Consider the following 20,976-nt stretch of genomic DNA (forward strand, 5'->3'; position numbering starts at 1 on the left):
ATTGTGTATATAAACCACAATTTCTTTATCCATTCATCAGTTGATGGACATTTAGGGTCTTTCCATAATTTGGCTATGGTTGAGAGTGCTGGGAATAGCACCCTTCTAAGAGAGACCCTAGAGAGGGATCTCACCCTCTTCACAACACAAAGAGGAAACTGCTGTCTGCAGCCCAGAAAAAGGTTCTCACCAGAACTTGACCGTGCTGGTACCCTGATCTGACCTGCATGCTCCAAACTGAGAAATAAATTTCTGTTGTTTATAAACCACCCAGTGGATGATATTCTGCTATAGCAGCACAAACTGACCTTGGTTGTGTAGGAGAATGTCTTAGTTCTTAGGAACACATGCTACAAAGTATGTGCGGTGAAGTGTCACTGTATCTGGAAGTAACTTTTAAATGGCTGAACCAAAAAAAAAGTATCAACGAGTATAAGTGATTGAGTTAAAAAATGCCATGTGTAAATTTAGTGTGTGTGCTCACGTTCGCATGTGCCATGGAGAGAGAGAGAGAGAGAGCACGCGAGAGAGCAAATGTGAACAATTTTAGCAAATGGTGAATTTAGGTGAAGGATAGAGTTCACTGTGCTATTTTCTGGGCTTTTCTGTAGGTCTGAATTTTCCAACACAGCAAGTTAGGAAAAAATGAAAACCTATCTCTTCCCCAATCATCGGAAAGACTACATGCTTGATCATTGAGAAATTTTAGAAAACCTGGAAAAAGCATGAAAAAGAAAGTAATCACGTGATTATTGCAGAAGTTCCCTTACTGTCTTCCCTTCTAGGGAAGCATCTTGTACCGCTCAGGCACAGGGGCCAGACTTTCTAATTAAGATGCACGTAGGAAGATGAACAGGAGTTGTTTACATTTCTCAAGATACTATCAACTGGTTTCAGATCACCCTGGCTCTTTCTCAGGTTTAATCCTGTCTATTCAGAAGCTAACACTTCAAAGATAAATAACTCAAGTGTTACCAAAATTATTAAACAACAACAACAACAACAACAACAGGAGAATGCTTAGGAGGACACTTAAAACTCCACAGGATTCTAAAACATAAATTCGTTACTACGAAATGCCTAAAACCCTCCAAAGCCTTCCAGTTTGGTTAGATGAAAACACACACTCAGGTGACCTGGCCTCTGAGGACTGACCTCCTCCTTCCTCAGACTTCACCTCCCACGGGCTTCAGGTCCCCCTCTCCTGGCCTCCTGTTCTTTGAATGTCTAAAGTGGCCCTAGATTTTGCCTTAGGATATTCTTGGCCCAGATCTCTGCACAGCTGGCTCCTTCTCATTAAAGTCTCAGCTCAAATGTCGCCTCTTCGGAGCAGCCATGGGTGTCCACTCTATTCTAGACAGCTCCTGCCGGCTGCCTCTCCCAGCCCTCTCTGTCTCCTTAGCGTGTTTCACTTCTTCTTCTTCTTTTTTTTTTTTAAATTAATTAAGTTATTTAAGTAAGCTCTACACCCAACGTGGGTCTCGAATTCATGATCCTAAGATCAAGAGCCACACGCTCCAGCGACTCAGCCAGCCAGGCACCCCACGGGCTTTTACTTCAAGTCACTCATCACTATTCGAAAGTATCTTGTTCATTTTCAGCTCAATCGTCTTTGTTGCAAGTCTTCTCCCAACTAAAGTATCAGCCTCCGTGAGGGACCCTTTCTTCTCTCAAGTCCATTTTATCTCCAGGGCTCGGAACAGGGTCTGGTGTATAGCCTGGTACTGAGTAAATATTTTTTGAGTGAATCAATATTCCCTTTCGGGTACAGTTCGCAAATGTGCCACTCAGACCACACCCTGTGTGGGTTAGTGTAAACATTTCAGGAGCTGCACTAAGTTTCCCTTTGTAGCTCCTGAAGGTTCTCCTAAATCATCTCTAAGTTCAAGTCAGAAAAGCTGCCAGGCAGAAGCCCCTGTCACGGATAAAAGAATTGTAACTCATAACCAACAAAATGTTAAGAGAAGCTTGTGGTCTGGTAAGAGTATGTCAGTTTCAAACCAACCCTGTTCAAATGATTTTTCTAGGGTTAGGATTCCTTGTGATAAGTAACAGGATTATTATTAGTACTTTTCAAAGTTTGGGGACTTAGAAGGTCAAGAGCCCTATGAAGTTAAAATGACATATAAGAACACAGTATTTGCAGTATTTGGTTAATGTTTGCTTTTTCCTCTTCCTTTTTTAAAAAATTTTTTTAGCTTAAAAGATTCAGGAAGATCAGTTTCTGAAAAACCCTGCAAGGCCAATTTTCCACTGCAATGGATGACTGCTACAGTTAAAAAAAATCAGCCCCAAATCTCTTTCTCTGCATCATCCGTATAATTGTGGCAGCATTCTGTCCCAGATTGAAACCCTCCCTCTCCTTTTCCAGATGATAGTCTCGACTTCCTCTGATCCTACCCCAAATCTCTGTCTGCATCACCTACATAATTGTGGCAGCATTCTGTCCCAGACTGAAACCCTCCCTCTTAGATGATGGTTTCAACTTTGATCCTAGGAAGTTCTTTTCTGCTTGTGTTTGAGGAATGTTATTCACAAAACAAAACTAATGAAACAGAGGTCTCCAACCAACTTTAAAAAATGGCTCTAATCTCTGTTCTTTTATTTATTTATTTATTTATTTATTTTTAAATTTTTTATGTTTATTTTTGACAGAGAGAGAGAGAGACAGAGCATGAGCAGGGGAGGGGCAGAGAGAGAGGGAGACACAGAATCCGAAGCAGGCTCCAGGCTTTGAGCTGTCAGCACAGAGCCCGACGCGGGGCTCGAACTCACAGACGCCAAGATCATGACCTGACCTGAAGTAGGACGCTCAACCGACTGAGCCACCCAGGCACCCCAAATCTCTGTTCTTTTAAATAAAATTTTTATTATAACATAAAATTCCCATAGAAAGTGCATCAAACATACATGTACAGTTTAGTAAACTGTTGTAAAGCGAATAGCCATGTAACCTGCATCCAAGTGAAGAGAACAGAATATTTCCAGCACCCCAGGTACATCTTGCTCTTCTCTTCCACTCTTATTTTCTTTTTAATTTTTTTTAATGTTTATTTTTGAGACAATGCGAGAGACAGAGTGCAAATCGTGGAGGAGCAGACAGAGGGAGACACAGAATCTGAAGCGGGCTGCAGGCTCTGAAGTGTGAGCCCAGAGCCTGACACAGGGCTCGAACTCACGAACTGTGAGATCATGACCTGAACCGAAGTCGGAGGCTTAACCGACTGAGCCACTCAGGCACCCTTTTCCACTCTTATTTTCTTAAGAAAGATGATGATTTCTTTGCTTTTCCTTGTAGTTTTGCCACTTATGCATAGAATCTCCAAGTGATATAGCTTAGTTTTGCCTGGTTTTGAACTTTATATCAATGGAATCATACTGTATGTTTTTAGTGGGGGTGGGCTTGTTTGTTTTGTTCAATATGTTTGAAAGATTCACCATGTTATTGGAAGAATCTCTAATTGGTTCATTCTCATCCATAACACTCTTTTTTTTTTTTTTAATGTTTATTTTTGAGAAAGAAAGAAACAGAGCACGAACAGGGGAGGAGCAGAGAGAGAGGGAGACACAGAATCCAAAGCAGGCTCCAGGCTCTGAGCTGTTAGCACAGAGCCCGACATGGGGCTCGAACTCACGAACTGTGAGATCATGACCTGAGCTGAAGTTGTATGCTTTACTGACTGAGCCACCCAGGCGCCCCAATAAATACTCCATTTTTTAAGGGTTTGTTTGTTTGTTTGCTTGCTTTTTATAACAGCACCATGAAATCTTTCTATGGGCAGGGAGTTTAAAGGAGTTTGGGTATTTTTTGGAGAAAAAAGGCAGTCCTAGAGTACAGTGAAACTGTTAAGATATTAGTTCTGGGCTTGGATTGCCTGGGTTGAATCCTGACTCGACAACTTCTTAGCAGATATTTTAAGTAAATGAAGAAATCTTTCTGAGCTTTACTTTTCCCAGAATGAGGGAAACAATAGTACATCCTAAGATTGTTTTAAGGATAAAAAAGTCCGTAACACAGCACAGAGCCTGGCACAGGAATGATGGGGTTTGCAGTTACTCTCGTTCTACTAGAAGCTCCCTTTCTGGTGCTCCCTCTGTTTAATCTTTGATCCATCCAGAAGGATCTTGCTTAATACATAGGAATTGAGGAGATAGAGTTTTACTCACCAAGTGTCATCATCCTCTCAGAAATTGCCTTCCTGGTGACTTTCCCATGAATTTCTCCATAAATCTGTCCAAGGAATCCACCCTCCATGGACTAGGATCCTCCCCATTCCTGATTGGGTGGGGAGCCTAGAGGCCCTTCAGGCCAGGCCTTCAGCAACTCCTTAGTTGCCCTTAATCAAATACCAATCACTGAATTCATTCACTAAGCAGGTGAGGCAGAGAGGAAATTTTCTAACCTCTACTCTCTTCTCCTTTGAAACCTAGTACTAGGGATCTAAGCCTTAAAATGCTGTGAAGCAATATGCTGTTTTTACAGTAACAAGCTATCTGAGAGATGGGCACGGCTCCACAGGCATGTTGGAATGAGGAATCAGGGTTGTATTCATTTGCTCATCCAACACATATTTTTGGAACAACCATGTGACCGGGACTGTTTCAGGCAGACAGGATACAGCAATGACTTCTTAAAACTTTTTTTCAAAGTTTATTTTCATTTATGTTGAGAGAGAGATAGAGGGCAAGCAGAGAAGGGGCAAAGAGAGCAGGAGACAGAATCCCAAGGGGGCTTTGTGCCTATGAGTTTGCAAACTGTGAGATCATGACCTGAGCCCAAATCAAGAATCAGATGCCTAACTGACTGAGCCACCCAGGCTCCCCAGTGACTTGTTGAATTTATCGAGACTCAACATGTGGCCCAGCATATGGACCGTCTTGGTGAACAGACCATGTACTGCTCAATAATCTTAGGAAGAGATAACTATTTACCATCATCCCGTCTTTACAGTGGAGAAAAATGAGACTGATGTAGTTTAATTTCCCTCAAGGATCAATCTTATCTGGCTGCTATGTGGCAACAGTGAGATTTGAACCCAAATTTCTGACACCATATTCTGAGCTCTGAACTTTCTTCTTTACATATAAAAAGGAAGAAAAATAAAATTTAAAAATCTTATCATTCACTTGACTGCATGTAAGATCAACAAACTTATAATCATAGGTCTTCCGAAAATAATATTTACTTTGTTTCTGAGTCATGAGAATTTTCATCAAATATGTTCAACAGTGTAACCATAGTCAAAAAGACTGAGTTGCTGGGAATGAATATTTGATTAAAAATATTATTTAATTATTTTAATTAAAATTTTTAATAAATTAAATTAAATTTAATTTAAATTAAATTTAAATTTTATTTTTAATTAAAGCTTTAATACAATTTAGGATTATATAACATGATTACATTGAGCACGGCATCATGAAACATTCAACAATCTATTTTTCTATTGAAGAATGATACATTTAGCTTTTCAGGCTGGCTTTTCTTTCTGAACCTTTTCAACTACTACGTACTATGCACACCATTAGGAAACAGTTAAAAGAACAAAGTTTTTAGATTTTTCAGTGTTGTAAGCATTGTTTGGAAAATTAACCTGAATGCATTAAAAATGCCATACAACATTCCCAATAGAAATTTAGCTTAGTATTAAATTGAACCATATGAAATTGCCATTTTGCAGTTAAAAATGTAGATAAAACTTACCAATTTCATGTAGTTCAATTTAATAAATCTGATTATTTCATCTGTGTGAGTACAGCAGTACCTAGAATGTAAGCTCCGCTAAGACAGTGATTTTCAGGTTTTGTTACTACTGTTCACGTGGTAGGCCCTCAGGATATGGTTGTGAATGAATGAATATGGGAAGCAAATGAAATACGGCAACTAACCTTCCATCGTAACACATGCCTTTGCGTTCAGTTTAGTGTGGGAGTAAGAAAAATAGCATTCGATGCATAAGTCTCTTAAAATGATAAAATGCTTAAACACCTAATTCACTCAAGAGAATGGAAAACATGCCCACACAAACACTTGTACAATGCATGTTCATAGCAGCATTATGATAATAGCTAAAAAGTAGAAATAAGCCAAATGTCCATCAACTGATGAAAGTTTAAACAAAAAGTGGTATATCCATGCAATGGAATAGTATTCAGCCACAAAAAGGAATGGAGTACTGGTAGGTACCACAACACGAATAAACCTTGAAAACATTATGCTAAGAAGCAGACACAGAAGTCCACATATCGTATTACCTATTCATATAAAATGTCCAGAATGGGTCAATCAATAGAGACAGAAAGTAGGGTAGTGGTCGCCAGGGTCCTGGAGGCAAGAGGGAATGGGGAGTAACTGCTAAGGGACACACAAGGTTTCTGGAGTTAGAAAGTGGTGGTAATTGTGTAACCTTCAGAATATACTAAAAACCCCTGACTTGTACGCACACTTTAAAATTCAGGGTGAATTGTATGGTATATGAAATATATTTCAAGTTTTAAAAAGTGGGGGAAAAAAACCTCTAGGTTCTTTTCTGAACATATCAAAGTACACTATAAAATAATAGATGTGTGTTTATAAATCTGAGAGTATTAGGAAATGTTCCCTTGTTTAATTATAAACTGAATGGAATGTTTGGCGATTTCAGTAATCTGACAGCGAACATTAAGAGGATTAACCTGACTTCCCCAGTGTTAACACCACCAATTTAAACTGCATCATTCAAAAACTACATGCTCATGCTAAAATAATTGTAGCAATAACTTCCACACACACACAAACACACACACACCCCAATTAGAGTAATTATCCATTAAGGTTGTCATCATTTCAAATACCTTATATTTATATAATGCTTTTACTTCCTTAAGTATTGAATTGTGCCTTAAGATCTAATGTATGGGAGAGTCACATCTCTAATCACTTAATTAAAGGCAGAGAAGTGGGTGAGATTGGACAAAAATTAATTAGTAATGCTGACATTCCAGATTGGAACACAAAGTGAAGCAGGAATTTAGGAAACCTGAATTCTAGCCTTCAATGTAGGTTAAATTGCAAGAACTAAAATTGCAATATTCTGGAGTATAATTGAAAAATACATATATTGATGGGCACCTGGGTGACTCATTTAAGGGTCTGACTTTGGTTCAGGTCACCATCTCACAGGTTCATGGGGTAAAGCCCTGCATTGGCCTCTGCCTGCTTGGGATTCTCTCTGCCACTTCCCCACTTGCAGGCTCTCTCTCTCAAAATAAATAAACTTAAATTAAAAAAAAATATAGATATAGATATGCTATATACATACATAAAAGGATACACAGTTTTGTGTAGACTATGAATTTTCCTAAGTGAACTCTCCTTTGGAACCAGCCTCCAGATCAAGAAATAGAACATAGTACACAGAACTAGGGCCTTTAATTTGTTATTCTTTTTAAAATTTATTCATTTTTGAGAGAGAGAGAGACAGTGCAAGTGGGGGAGGGGCAGAGAGAAAATCCCAAGCCAGCTACCCACTGCCAGTGCAGAGCCCTACTCCAGGCTCGAATCATGACCGAGGCCAAAGTCAGAAGCTTAAGGACTCAGCTATTCAGGCGTACCCCCCTTTTTTTTAAGCTAAAAAAACATTAAAATAGTTTAAATCCCTTGGGGAGGGGGTGCAAAGGACCTTGAGCTGGTAATCATGTACACTACCGCATGCACTTTATTTTTACAGCAAGTTTACCAACGAGATCCTACCACACTTTGAGTTATGGTCTTTTATCTGGCTCCAGAGATTCAGAACCGGTTCCTTAATTTACAAGTGACTTTTGCAAATCTCCCATTTCTGGCTGCTTTCCAAAAAATTTTAACCAAATTTTAGGAACAGAAAATTGTTGGGTAAGGACATGCCTTTCGTGTCAGCGTGTGGGCACCCTGGGACCTCCTTCAGAGTAAAACAGTCCCCTCCAGACCTCCCTCCGTCTCTCGTCGGCTGTTCCACCCCAAGCAGAGGAGCTCGGAGCGCGCCGCAGGGCGGTCCAGGACCACCCCCACCTTCTGGGAGCCGGGGCCCCTCCTCTGCACTCGGTCGCCAAAGCTGCGCTGTGCCTTTAATTGGGATCGCTGGGAGGGTGTGCGGGGAAGGGCTGGTTCCTCCCGCCTCCTTCTCCACCGCTCCCTTCCCCCTCCCATCCGAGTTTCAGGTGAATGGGTCACCGAGGGAGGAGACGGCCACGACACACAATTCCTCGCTGGCGTCCACCCACACCCCCAACCTGTCCTTCCCCGGCTGGAGGCCGCGGGACTCCGGGGAAAGCTAGCCAGAGCGCCCAAGAGCCCGCGCTTGGTGTAACAGGTGAGACTGGCCAGTGCGCGGCCCCAGACCTCCAGCACCGGCCAGGCGGTGGTGCGCATGCCCGGGGGCAGGACCGCAGGGGGGGGGGGGAGGAGGAGAAGAAGGAGTGGAGGAGGAGTGGAGGTGGAGGACCGACAGAGTTCTTAGTCTAGTCCCAGGCTGCTGGCGGGCGGCCCGCACCTCGTCAGGTGCGCTCGCCAGGTAAGCGCGTTCCTTGGCTCCTACGGCCCTTGGTGGGTCGTGCGGGGCAGCAGTGAGTAGATGGGAGTTGGGCGCGGCGCCGGGGGCTCACGGTGGCCCCAGAGTCCCCCAGGGGATCGTGGCTCTGGTCTGGTAGGGGAGGCGCGGCGGGGGAGGACGCCCGGCGCCAGTTTCGGTGGCGGTTTCGCCTCTGGGCTGGGACCGGCGGAAGCCGGAGGGGCGCGGGTCCGCGGAGAGAGCAGCCCTGGGCTACTTTGGCGGCTGCCTCCCCCAGCGAAGGGCCACTTGGAGCCGCCGATCAGCTCTTTCGGCGGAAACGCTTACAGCTCCTCGAGTCCAGGCGGCGCGGGCACCTTCTCGCTTTAAAGGGGGGCGGGCGGGCGGTTCCCGAACTGAGGGAGCGCAGAGCGCGGCTCCCCGGACGGAGAGCTAGGAGGTCCTCAGGGAGTGGGGCGTGCGCCCGGCTCCTCGGGGTCCTGAGTGTAGGGCTGGACACTGGGGGTCTTGGATCCCGGCGGCGGGGAGGGACCTCATCGATTCCGCCCCGTTCACTCTTTGGGTACCGAGCGGGGAGAGGGGTGACGGGTTTAATCCGTGAAGTATTCCTAGAGCCCCGGGGTGGGCCGATCCGCTCTTTGGAATCCAGCTAGTGCGAGCGGTGCGAGCGCGCGTCGATTTAAGCCTGGGGGCGGGGATTTAATTTCGAGCGAGGCTGTACTTCGAGGGAAGCTGTTCGCGCTTGGGATACTCACCCGTGACCCGCAGGCCGCCGCCAGGTGGGCGGACCTGCCTCCGGGCGGTCCCTGCTGACCGCGCGCTGCGCGCACCGGCCAGGGCGCACGGACACGAACTGCCGCGGGCTTAGAGACCTCCAGGGAAGTGCCGGCGCGCGCGCTGCCTGCCGACATGTTCCCTGCGTCGGAGGAAGTGTGCGGGGAGAGCAGGGTTGAGGGGTCAAAATGGCCTCTGCTCCTTGGGGCTGGAGGAGCACCTCCGAGCCCCTGTGCCCCAGGTGAAGCGACTAACCCCGAGAAGCCACGGCATCCTCGGGCTGGCTAGGCACACTGCCCATTTGGGAAATGACCCGGGGCGGGGGAAGAGGCAGCCTTCCAGGTTAGTGTGTGGCCCTCACGCACAACAGGTGTATTATTGGGATCCCTGGAAAAGGTGAAACCTTCCTTTTAAGGCACTTCGAGTGAGCCCTGCTGTGATTGGAAGCTAGTTCCTTCCAGGCGGAGGTGCATTTCTCAAGCTGTCAATTCCCAGTATAACAGTGCTTCTCTGGCACGGTACAAATGAATATTTTCTCTTTCTGGTATTTTAAAATAGACATTGTAAATGGTGGAGCCACAGTAATGGCTGTCTCCTCCAAGCCGCCTTTTTGTGTAGTTCTGCATTTCTGTAGTTACCAGGTGCCTCTTTGGTTAAATGATGGAGAGGAGGATGGCGAGATTTGTGCAGCTTCCAGGCTGTTCAGGGAAATGATGGGCAGTGCCTCCTAAATGCTGGGCCAAAAAGAGTTCTGTGCTTTGTATCCTTTAATGATACTATCAACTTCGGAAGGCAAGTCTTACTAGAACTCCATTTTAAAGGTGAAACACCGGTAGGGGAAACATGTTGCAAAGTTTGTGGCTTGAAACCTGCTTCAACAAATCGGGGAAGGTATAGTGGACAAGCAGCAGTCCTGGATATTCCAGCACCAGAACGCTCTGGGGTTTTTCTGGAACTCTCTACCTTTGACTGGTCCCTATGGTCTCATAGAATATTTCCACATCTTGTTTGATGTGAAGATAAACTTCTTGTTTTCTTTTAAAGGTAGTGTTGGAATTACTGCCCTTTAAAAATTAGGAGATCACTTTTAACCACACAAATTAACTGATAGAAAACCTTTCACCTGCCTAGGAGCCTGCCAGAAGGGAAGTTTTCTTCACTTGCATTTTAAGGCTTACTGGATTAGATTCCCTAGTGGGCTTTTTTCTTCCAAGTTATTATTTATGGATGTACTGGGGTAAAAAGACAATGAGGATTTTTGTTACCCTTTTTGTTTTAGCTTCTAGGCTTAGAGCTGCTGTGTGATTTAGTGCTTCCTAATCTCGAATATGGTCCGAATTGCCTGGGGATCTTATTAACATAGATTCTGATTCTTAGGTCAGATGTGGGGCCTGGAATTCTGTTTTTCAGCAAGCTACAAATGATGCCCATGGTTAAATGTTTGACCCTTTACTCTCCCTTTCCTTCAGACTGTAAACACTTAACTAATTTGGTTGAATGTGAAGGATTATATTTAGTGGCTGTTAGCATTGTGAACTTGAAGGCATTCACAGCTGTATTGAAATCCCAACTCTGATATGGGTTGTTGGTTTTATAAATCAAATGTTGATTGACCATCACTTTGTACCAGGGACTGTAAGGATCTGGAAGAAGAGTGATGGTCATGACAGACATCTGGGTGCTTGTAGGGCTGGTGTTCCAGTTGAGGTGGAGATGGTGGAGATTATTTAAAAAATAACAAGAAAAAATAATAATTAGGGGGGAAATTCGCTCTGAGAATAAAACGGGCTTGGTGGGTGGAGTGAATAGCAGGGAAGGAGCTTCTGAAGAGGTGACATTTGAGTTGAAAGCTGGACGGCTAGTGCCCACCATGTACAGATCTAGACATTATAGACAGGAAACTGACAAGATCAAGGCCCTCCTTGGATTGATGCCTTTAATTGAGGCAGTGATGCTCAAAATACATGGTGTGCTTAAAAATCACCTGGAAGGGGGGTGCCTGGGTGGCTCAGTCGGTTGAGCGTCCGACTTCGGCTCAGGTCATGAGTTCGAGCCCCACATTGGGCTCTGTGCTGACAGCTCAGAGCCTGGAGCCTGCTTCGGATTCTGTGTCTCCCTCTCTCTCTGCCCCTCCCTGCTCACGCTGTGTCTCTGTCTCTCAATAATAAATAAACGTTAAAAAATTTTTTTTTAAATTTTTTTTTTAACGTTTATTTTTGAGACAGAGAGAGACAGAGCATGAACGGGGGAGGGTCAGAGAGAGGGAGACACAGAATCTGAAACAGGCTCCAGGCTCTGAGCTGTCAGCACAGAGCCCGACATGGGGCTCGAACCCATGGACCGCGAAATCATGACCTGAGCCGAAGTCGGATGCTTAACCGACTGAGCCACCCAGGTGCCCCCCCCCCCCCAAATTTTTTTTTAAATCACCTGTAGGGGCACCTGGGTGGTTCAGTTGGTTATGAGTCTGACTTCAGCTCAGGTCATGATCTCTAGATTTCATGGATTCAAGCCTCGCATTGAGCTCTGTGCTGACAGCTTGGAGACTGCAGCCTACTTCCGATTCTGTGTCTCCCTCTCTCTCTGCCCCTCCACATTCTCACTCTCTCTCTCTCTCTCAAAAATAAATGGACGTTAAAAAAAGTTTTTGGTTTTTTTTTTTTTTTTTTTTTTTTTTTTTTTTTATTTTTGGGACAGAGAGAGACAGAGCATGAACAGGGGAGGGGCAGAGAGAGAGGGAGACACAGAATCGGAAGCAGGCTCCAGGCTCTGAGCCATCAGCCCAGAGCCCGACGCGGGGCTCGAACTCACGGACCGCGAGATCGTGACCTGGCTGAAGTCGGACGCCTAACCGACTGCGCCACCCAGGCGCCCCTGTTTTTGTTTTTAAATCATCTGGAGAGGGGTGCCTGAGTAGCTCAATTGGTTGAGTGGGCGACTCTTGATTTCGGCTCAGGTCATGATCTCACAGTTCATGGGATGGAGCTCTGCATTAGTGCGGAGACAGCTTGGGATTCCTTCCCACCCCCCACCCCCGCCTCGTTTCGCTCTGTTTTCTCTCTCTTTCTCTCTCTCTCTCTTGCAAAATAAATAAACTTAAAAAAATCATCTGTAGATCTTACTAAAAATGCCACTTCTGATACAGAGCTGTCTGTTTCAAAATATGCCTAATTTTAAAATTTTAGACAGTTTACTAATTGTATGCCAAAATATAATAATTTAATACCAGGCACAATTTTTAAAAACTTCTTAAAGGCAAATTAACTCTTGCTGCATATGATTGAAAAGGAATAGGCTCTCCTAAAATATGATAAAGTTTATCTTTTACTTACCGACAGTTGCTTCAAATAATTTTTCAGGGGGATAGCATTTTCAGGCTTTCTTTTCTTCCTCTTATGCTTAGGTTTCTATGAAGACAGCTTTGGGCAGTAACCATTTTCAAGCGGAGAACTTTTTAAATATTTTAACATTAATCAGCTTTACGTATTTTGTAAGAGTCTGCTGTTTGCCTTATGCTTTCGACTTTTACTCAGCTGTTTGATTTATGTCCCTATCATTCACATGGTACGGGTTCTGTGATGGTGACCGATGAGCCCCTTAGGCCAGATCCTGTGTCCTTTTCATTCATTTTGTCCTTCACTCAATATACTTTTACTGAGCAGATAATGTTAATATTGTTGTGCTGGGCGTTGGGTAAACAGTCTCTTCTTGGTCCTTTTTTTCTTTGGCTGTGGCCTTAAAGCACAGTCCCGACTGCCTTGAAGGAGACATTAGAATTCCTCCAGTCCAGTCCCCTTACAATATCAAACAACTTAAGCTTTGCATACATGGCTTGAGATCACATTGTTATTTGTTATTTTTGAAGGGTGTGTGAAGTCAGGGTAAGGGAGAGGCTTCCTAACATTGACATGAAATCTGACCCTGTGGTATCTTTTCTTCAAAGAATGGTTTCTAGGACTACAAAGACAGCTGTGCAGATATTTGAAGGCTGCTAAAGTGGTCCTTCTAATGTTGATTGGTCCAGGCCAAACATTTCCTGTTTTATCAATCATTTGTCTTAAGACATGGTTTTTCTAGTTCTTTAACACTCTTAGTCACCTCCTGGAGAGGCACCTGCTTGGAACATGATGTACACATTTGAAGGTTGTGCAGAGGTTTGTTTCTTTTTCATAACTGCATCATTCCTAGATCGAAGCACTGTCTGTACCTACTGCCAAAGTTCGGGATGGCTTGTTAACTTTGTTGAAATTCTCCCTAAGGAAACACACTTCCAGAAATTGAGTCTAGGGGTGCCTGGATTGCTCAGTTGGTTAAGCGTCCGACTCTTGATCTCAGCTCAGGTCATGATCTCACGGTTCATGTGTTCGAACCCCGCATCGGGCTCTGCACTGATAGTGTGGAGCCCTGCTTGGAATTCTCTCTCCCTCTCTCTCTGCCCCTACCCCACTTGTATGTGCACATGTGCTCTTTCTCTTAAATAAACCTAAAAAAATTTTTTTTAATAAAATAAAAATTGAGTCTACATTTGTAAAGTGATTTATTCATGCCACTAATATTTGAAAATGGAGACAAAGTACCTAAAATGCCCAAACACTGAAATTTCTCAACTTCAAGGTAACCATCTTGCTGTGAATGGTTTTGCTCATCTTCCTTAATATATTATCTTAATTATAACACCCTAGAGGTCAAGTTTGTCCCCAGCCCTTTGGCATAAGGGGGTAGTAAAGTTCAAGGAAGAGAAGTAGAATTTGTCCTCTCTGATTGTGAGCTGTTAAAACCTCTAGGGGACCTAAATGCTCCATTCTTTCATCCTATTTAGATTCTGTTTTTCAGTCCCAGAGGCATCTGCCTGGGGGTGCTGTCTGTGCATAGGGATGTGCTCAAGATCCTCAGGCTTCATCTACCAATCTGGCGACCTTCTCAAAAAAGTAAATGAAGTTGATATGATTTGTCCTTGATAAACTTCCTAAAATTATTTGCTTCACAATGTAAAATCTCTGGTATCAGAGGATATTTGATAACAGAACTCTGAATCCAGAAAATGGCAGTTTGGAAAGGGATTTTTGTTGTCACCGTTTCTGACAAAATGTAAACTTCAGCCTGAGCCTGGATTAATTTAGAACGTTCAAAAACTACCATGGAGGGGGCGCCTCGCTGGCTCAGTCGGTAGAAAATGTGACTCTTGATCTCCAGGGTCCTGGCTTCACGCCCTACATTGGGCATAGAGGATACTTAAAAAAGCCAAAGCAAAACAAAAATCTACCCTACCGTGGAGCCTGGAATTTTTGGCCTAGTCTTGAAGGAGTAAGCCCTGGCTATGAAAGGGGTAAGAATCCTCGAAGGTCAGTTTGTCAGTATTTGACATTCAGTTTCACAGCTAGAGTCCTACATTAAATAGTGTTTAAATTCAGTTTTTCTTATTATTTTTCTGAACATCCATTAAGAAGCCAATCTGGACTTTCACTCTCCCATAACACTGTAACGTGCTAGTGTCCTCAATTGCCCATTTTTATGTACATTTGGGTACTAGTTATAGGTCTCTGTATGCTTAGGATTTGTGTACCTTTTTGTATGTGAATACTTCAGTAAAAACAGTTTTTTAAAGGAAAAACATAGCGAAGTCTTCCCTCACTGTGTTTGGAAAATCATGCTAATTGTGTTGGTGTTCCTAACATTCACTCTATTTCCGTCTTTAAGGTTTTTAGCTGATGTACGTTTGGGCATTATTTTCTTCTGAGAAATGTGGAATTGACTGTCCTTAAGGATGTGGAAGATAGTTGCCATTGATATTAAAGAACAAAATTTAGAGAGTTTGAATTTATTTACTTGACTAACATAATACCTTATTTGGACTTGCGTTTTTGGAAAGGAAAAACAATACTAGAAGACCCTTTAATATACTCAGATTGTAGATCTTGCTCAAGTGACCCCTCCCACTCCCACTTCCTGCCCTTCTTCTTCGGGTCTTGGTCTTTCTTCTCTGCTTGGTCCCGTCTTGGGCTCGATCATGTAGTCAACCCTAATAACTCGATAACTGCCTGTTGTGGTTGCTTTTTTCTTTGTGTGTGACCTTCTGTAGTACTTCCACAGACTCCCATGGTGTAGTGTAGACACTTAATAAGTACTTGTCGATTGAATGAAATTGCCTCTCAGGTATGTCGGGATTGTGCTCTGAGGAATTTTAGAACCAAATCATACTGCTTTTCTCGTAGGGCAGAAGACTCTTTAATATAACACATAATTAATGTTTCCCCCCTTTTTGTAAACATTATGCGCAATTTTGAAGACTTGGAAAATGAAAAGGAAAAAGTGTCCACAATCCTACCATCCATAGATGTATTGTGTAATAATTGGTAATGATAAAGGCATACTTTTAAACCAGATTACGTTTCAACATTGAGGGACTAGTATGTGCTAGATGCAGCTCCGTATCCACTTTCCTATGCATTCTCTTCTGATATGGCCTTTCAAAAGTAATATGAAACAATAAGTTTTAAGAAGTTTTCTTTTTTTTATGTTTCTTGTTCTTGGAAGGGACTGTTTCGAAAATTACCAATTTTTCTTCTTTGTATAATTTATTTTATAATTTACATCCAAGTTAGCATATAGTGCAACAATGATTTCAGGAGTCGATTCCTGAATGCCCCTTACCCACTTAGCCCATCCCCCCTCCCACAACCCCTCCAGTAACCCTCAGTTTGTTCTCCATATTTATGAGTCTCTTCTGTTTTGTCCCCCTCCCTGTTTTTGTATTATTTTTGCTTTTCATCCCTTATGTTCATCTGTTTTGTATCTTAAAGTCCTCATATGAGTGAAGTCATATGATACTTGTCTTTCTCTAATTTCGCTTAGCATAATACCCTCCAATTCCATCCACGTAGTTGCAAATGGCAAGACTTCATTCTTTTTAATTGCCAAGTAATACTACATTCTGTATGTGTGTGTGTGTGTATATATATATATATATACACACACACACACCACATCTTCTTTATCCATTTATCCGTTGATGGACAATTGGGCTCTTTCCATACTGTGGCTGTTGTTGACAGTGCTGCTATAAACATTGGGGTGCATGTGCCCCTTTGAAACAGCATACCTGTATCCCATGGATAAATACCTAGTAGTGCAATTGCTGGGTCGTAGGGTAGTTCTGTTTTTGATTTTTTTGAGGAGCCTCCATTCTGTTTTCCAGAGTGGCTGCACCATCTTGCATTCCCACCAGCAGTGCAAAAGAGATCCTCTTTCTCCACATCCTCGCCAACATCTGTTGTTGCCTGAGTTGTTCATGTTAGCCATTCTGACAGGTGTGAGGTGGTATCTCATTGTGGTTTTGATTTGTATTTCCCTGATGATGAGTGATGTTGAGCATTGTTTCATGTGTCGGTTGGCCATCTGGATGTCTTCTTTGGAGAAGTGTCTATTCATGTCTTTTGCCCATTTCTTCACTGGATTATTTGTTTTTTGGGTGTTGAGTTTGGTAAGTTCTTTATAGATTTTGGATACTAACCCTTTATCTGATAGGTCATTTGCAAACATCTTCTCCCATTCCGTCCATTGCCTTTTAGTTTTGCTGATTGTTTCCTTCGCTGTGCAGAAGCTTTTCATTTCGATGAGGTCCCAATAGTTCATTTTTGCTTTTGTTTCCCTTGCCTCTGGAGACGTGTTGAGTAAGAAGTTGCTGTGGCCGAGGTCAAGAGGTTGTTGCCTGCTTTCTCCTCAAGGATTTTGTTGGCTTCCTGTCTTCCATTTAGGTCTTTCATCCATTCTGAATTTATTTTTGTGTATGGTGTAAGAAAGTGGTCCAGGTTCATTCTTCTGCATTTCCCAGCACCACTTGCTGAAGAGACTGTCTTTATTCCATTGGATATTCTTTCCTGCTTTGTCAAAGATTAGTTGGCCATACATTTGTGGGTCCATTTCTCAGTTCTCTATTCTGTTCCATTGATCTGAGTGTCTGTTTTTGTGCCAGTAGAAAATTACCAGTTTTTACCTGTGCTGTAAAAGCTTTGTGAAATTTTTATTACTACAACTTAGCAATGAAAGTTAATATTTGTAAGCCAGTGATATGCAGTGCTTGGTGCTTGGTGCTGTGAGGATGACCAGGCTGAATGATGCCTATGCTTAGTGATTTTCTGTACTCAAGGAATTAATGATCCATTGTATAAAGATGGCAGTGAGAAGGACAAGAGAAATAATCTTGGTATGACAAGTTACTTGAGATTGGTCTCATTAGTTTTTTTAGCAATGCAAGGAAACTCTGAGCTCAGTAGTAACACCCTTACCCTACTTACGTTGCTTAGATTGCCTTATCTTGGAAGCTACGGGGCAGCGCTCATCCTGAAGATCAGGTGATCCTTGGTATCAGCCATGTCATCGAGGCCTTTTGAAAGTCCACCTCCTTATAGACCTGATGAATTGTAAGTAATTCTTTAGTTTTGTTTTTTTTTAAACTGTCACATGTAAAAAATATGTATAGTTGAAATTTTCATCTGTTAAGTGTTTGCTGTTAAAAATGTCTGTTTAGGGGCCCCTGGGTGGCTCAGTCGGTTAAGCATCCAGCTTCAGCTCAGGTCATGATCTCACAGTTTGTGGGTTCGAGTCCTGAGTCAGGTTCTGTGCTGACAGCTCAGAGCCTGGAGCCTGCTTCAGATTCTGTGTCTTGTTACTCAACGCTGTCTCTCTCTCTCTGTCTGTCTCAAAAATAAATAAACATTAAAAAATATATATGTGTTTATAAATTTAAATTGAAACAAAGGTTATCAAGTGAAAGTTTCCCTCCGCCGCTTAACTTCCAGGATGACAGTTTTTCTCTGCAGAGGCAACTATTGTCACCTGTTCCTTCTTTCTTCCCTTCCTTTCCTTCCTTCCTTCCTTCCTTCCATCCTTCCTTCCTTCCTTCCTTCCTTCCTTCCCTCCCTTCCTTCCTTTTTTTCCTTATTTCCTTTCTTTCTTTGCAAGAGAGAGCAGGTACACACGTGAGTGGGCAAGGGAGAAAAAGAGAATGAGTGAGAGGGAGAGAGAGAATCCCAAGCAGATTCCACACTGAGTGCAGAGTCCAGCTTGAGGCTTGATCCCACAACCCTGGGATCATGACCTGAGCTGAAATGAAGAGTCAGACACTTAACTGACTGAGCCACCCAGACACCCTTATCTCTTTCTAATGGTTGCTTCTAGATAGTTTAAGCTTATATTTGTGGGTATATTTATTCCTTTTTGTTTTTTCACAAATGGTATAAAGCTTCTTTATTAATGCCCTGTTTAGGTGACTAACCCTAAACTTGACTCCTTGTCAATTTTGTAGTAATAACTTTTATTGACATACAGTTCACACACCAAATAATCCACCCATTTAGAATGGACAGTTTAGTACTTTTAATATATTCACAGAGTTGTGCAACTGTCACCACATCAATTTTAAAACATTTTCATCACCCCGATCAGCAGCCATTCCTCATTTCCCTCTAGTACTAGTCCATCAGCAGTCCACTTTCTCTTTCTAGATTGTTCCATGTCGGACATCTCATACAAATGTAATCACACAATATGTGATCCTCAGTGGCTGATTCTTTCACTTGGCATAATGTTTTCCACATCGTTAGTTTTTTTTCTTTTAAAATGTTTTTTTTAAGTTTATTTTTTGGGAGAGAGAGAGAGAGAGAGCGCGAGCGAGCGTGCACAAGCTGGGGAGGGGCAGAGAGGAGAGACAGAATCCCAAGCAGGCTCCGCACCATCAACGCAGAGCCCGACGTGGAGCTCGAACTCACAAACTGTGAGATCATGACCTGAGCCAAGATCATGAGTTGGATACTTAACTGACTGAGCTCCCCAGGCACCCCATCCGCATCATTAGAGTGATTCTTGCCATTAATAAAATCAAGAAGCAAAGTTGAGGGTTCTTGCATCCCTATTCATTTGGGGGTTTAACTATGAAAAAATTTAAATTTGTTATCAGACTTTGATAGGGATTTCTTCCTGTAAGTAGTTTGTAGCTTCAAGTCTTTGATAACTGTAGTAGGAGTTGTGTTCCTATTACATTGCCCCTATAAACATGGGTGAGATACAACACACACACAGAAAAGGGCACAGAACATGTGATGATGATGAGTAAGATAAAGATAAAGCAAAATCATCACGTAGGTTACCTCCAAGTGCATCCTTGTCTCCTCTCCTTCCCTTGGAAACCACCGTTGTGACATGATTATCACTTGATATTCTCTCTCTCTTTTTTTTTTTTAAACATCTAAACAGTACATTTTAGCTTTACTTGTTTTTAACCTTTTTTTTTTTTTGCTTCAGAGCAATGCTACAGAAATAAAATGTGAATGATATATGTAATTTTTTGTTTTTTTTCTAACCGTATTAATAATATTTCGCTTAACCCAGTATATTTAAAGTGTTATTTCAACAGGTGATGTAAACACTGACTCATGAGGCAGTTTATATTCCTTGTTATTACTAGATGTTATTTTTTAGAGCAGCTGTACATTCACAGCAAAATGGAGAGGAAGGTACAGAGATTTCCCATATGCCCCCTGCCCTTATACATACATTGCCTGTCTCAGTATCCCCCTTCAGGGTGGCGCACATGTTATAATTGATGAACCTTCATTGACAAATCATTGTCACCCAAAGTACGTAGTTAATATTGGGTTTTCTCTTGATGGTGCTACGTTTCTTTTTTTACACTATGATCAGTTTGGACTGGCCACATTTCCAGTGTTCAGTGGATTGTGTGGCTAGTGGCTGCCATGTTAGACACAGCCCTGTAGCATTCCATCCTGTGGATATGTTACAGTTACCTGTTCCACTCTAGGTAGAAATTTACACTGTTTCCAGTTTTGGGTTATTCTCAACAATGCTTTTGTGAATGTTACAATGTTAATGGAATTTTAAGTGGTGTAATCATCTTTTTTTTTTAATGATATATTCATTTTGGGGGGGTGCCTGGGTTTCTCAGTTAAGTGTCTGACTTTGGTTCAGGTCATGTTCTCCAAGCCCCGTGACAGGTCAGAGCCTGTAACCTGCTTCAGATTCTGTGTCTACTTCTCTCTCTGCCCCTCCACTGCTTGCTCTCTCTCTCTCTCTCTCTCTCTCTCTCTCAAAAATAAATAATAAATATTTAAACAATTTTTTAATGATATAATCATTTTGGAAAACACTTCGACATTGTCTTATAGAGCTGAAGTTAAAAAAAAGAAAAATTTGACTCAAAAATTCTCCTGGATATATACCTTAGAAAAATAAGTGCTTTCAGGGGTGCCTGGGTGGCTTAGTCTGTTAAGCGTCGGACTTCGGCTCAGGTCATGATCTCACGATTCATGGGTTCGGGCCCTGAGTCAGAGTCTGTGCTCACAACTTAGAGCCTAGAGCCTGCTTTGAATTCTGTGTCTCCCTCTCTCTCTTTTCCTCCCCCGCTTATGCTTTGTCTCTCAAAGATAAATAAAAATGTTAAAAATTATTTTACAAAAGAAAAGAATAAGTGCTTTTGTGTATGAGGACACATGCTCAATCGTGTTCAGAGCTACATTGTTCACAACAGCCCCAGATGGAGACATCCCAAATATCCAAGTAGAATGAGTTATGGAGTTTTCATATGTGATGTTTCAAAGACTATCTTATCAGTGTTCTTTCTAGTTTGCATTTCCTTGCATTCAAGTGGTTAGCAGCACCC

The 20,976-nt window shown here is 42.5% G+C and overlaps 1 protein-coding gene across 2 annotated transcripts in view; it reads left to right on the plus strand.

The window, feature by feature from the left end:
* Window positions 1-8,438: 8,438 nt before the first annotated feature.
* The window catches only part of OCLN (occludin), a 55,672-nt gene continuing 43,134 nt past the window's right edge, over window positions 8,439-20,976 (plus strand). Inside the window, exons 1-2 of one of the 2 annotated variants that reach the window (XM_049649591.1) lie at window positions 8,439-8,531; window positions 17,606-17,722. In XM_049649591.1, coding sequence (XP_049505548.1) covers window positions 17,673-17,722 — 50 coding nt within the window. In that variant the 5' untranslated portion in view covers window positions 8,439-8,531; window positions 17,606-17,672. Of the gene's footprint in view, window positions 8,532-17,070; window positions 17,723-20,976 lie in introns of those variants that run through there. The other variant, XM_049649592.1, reaches the window with a different exon arrangement.

Source organism: Panthera uncia, assembly GCF_023721935.1.
Source record: "Panthera uncia isolate 11264 chromosome A1 unlocalized genomic scaffold, Puncia_PCG_1.0 HiC_scaffold_17, whole genome shotgun sequence".
In the NCBI taxonomy this organism is placed as follows: Eukaryota; Metazoa; Chordata; class Mammalia; order Carnivora; family Felidae; genus Panthera; species Panthera uncia.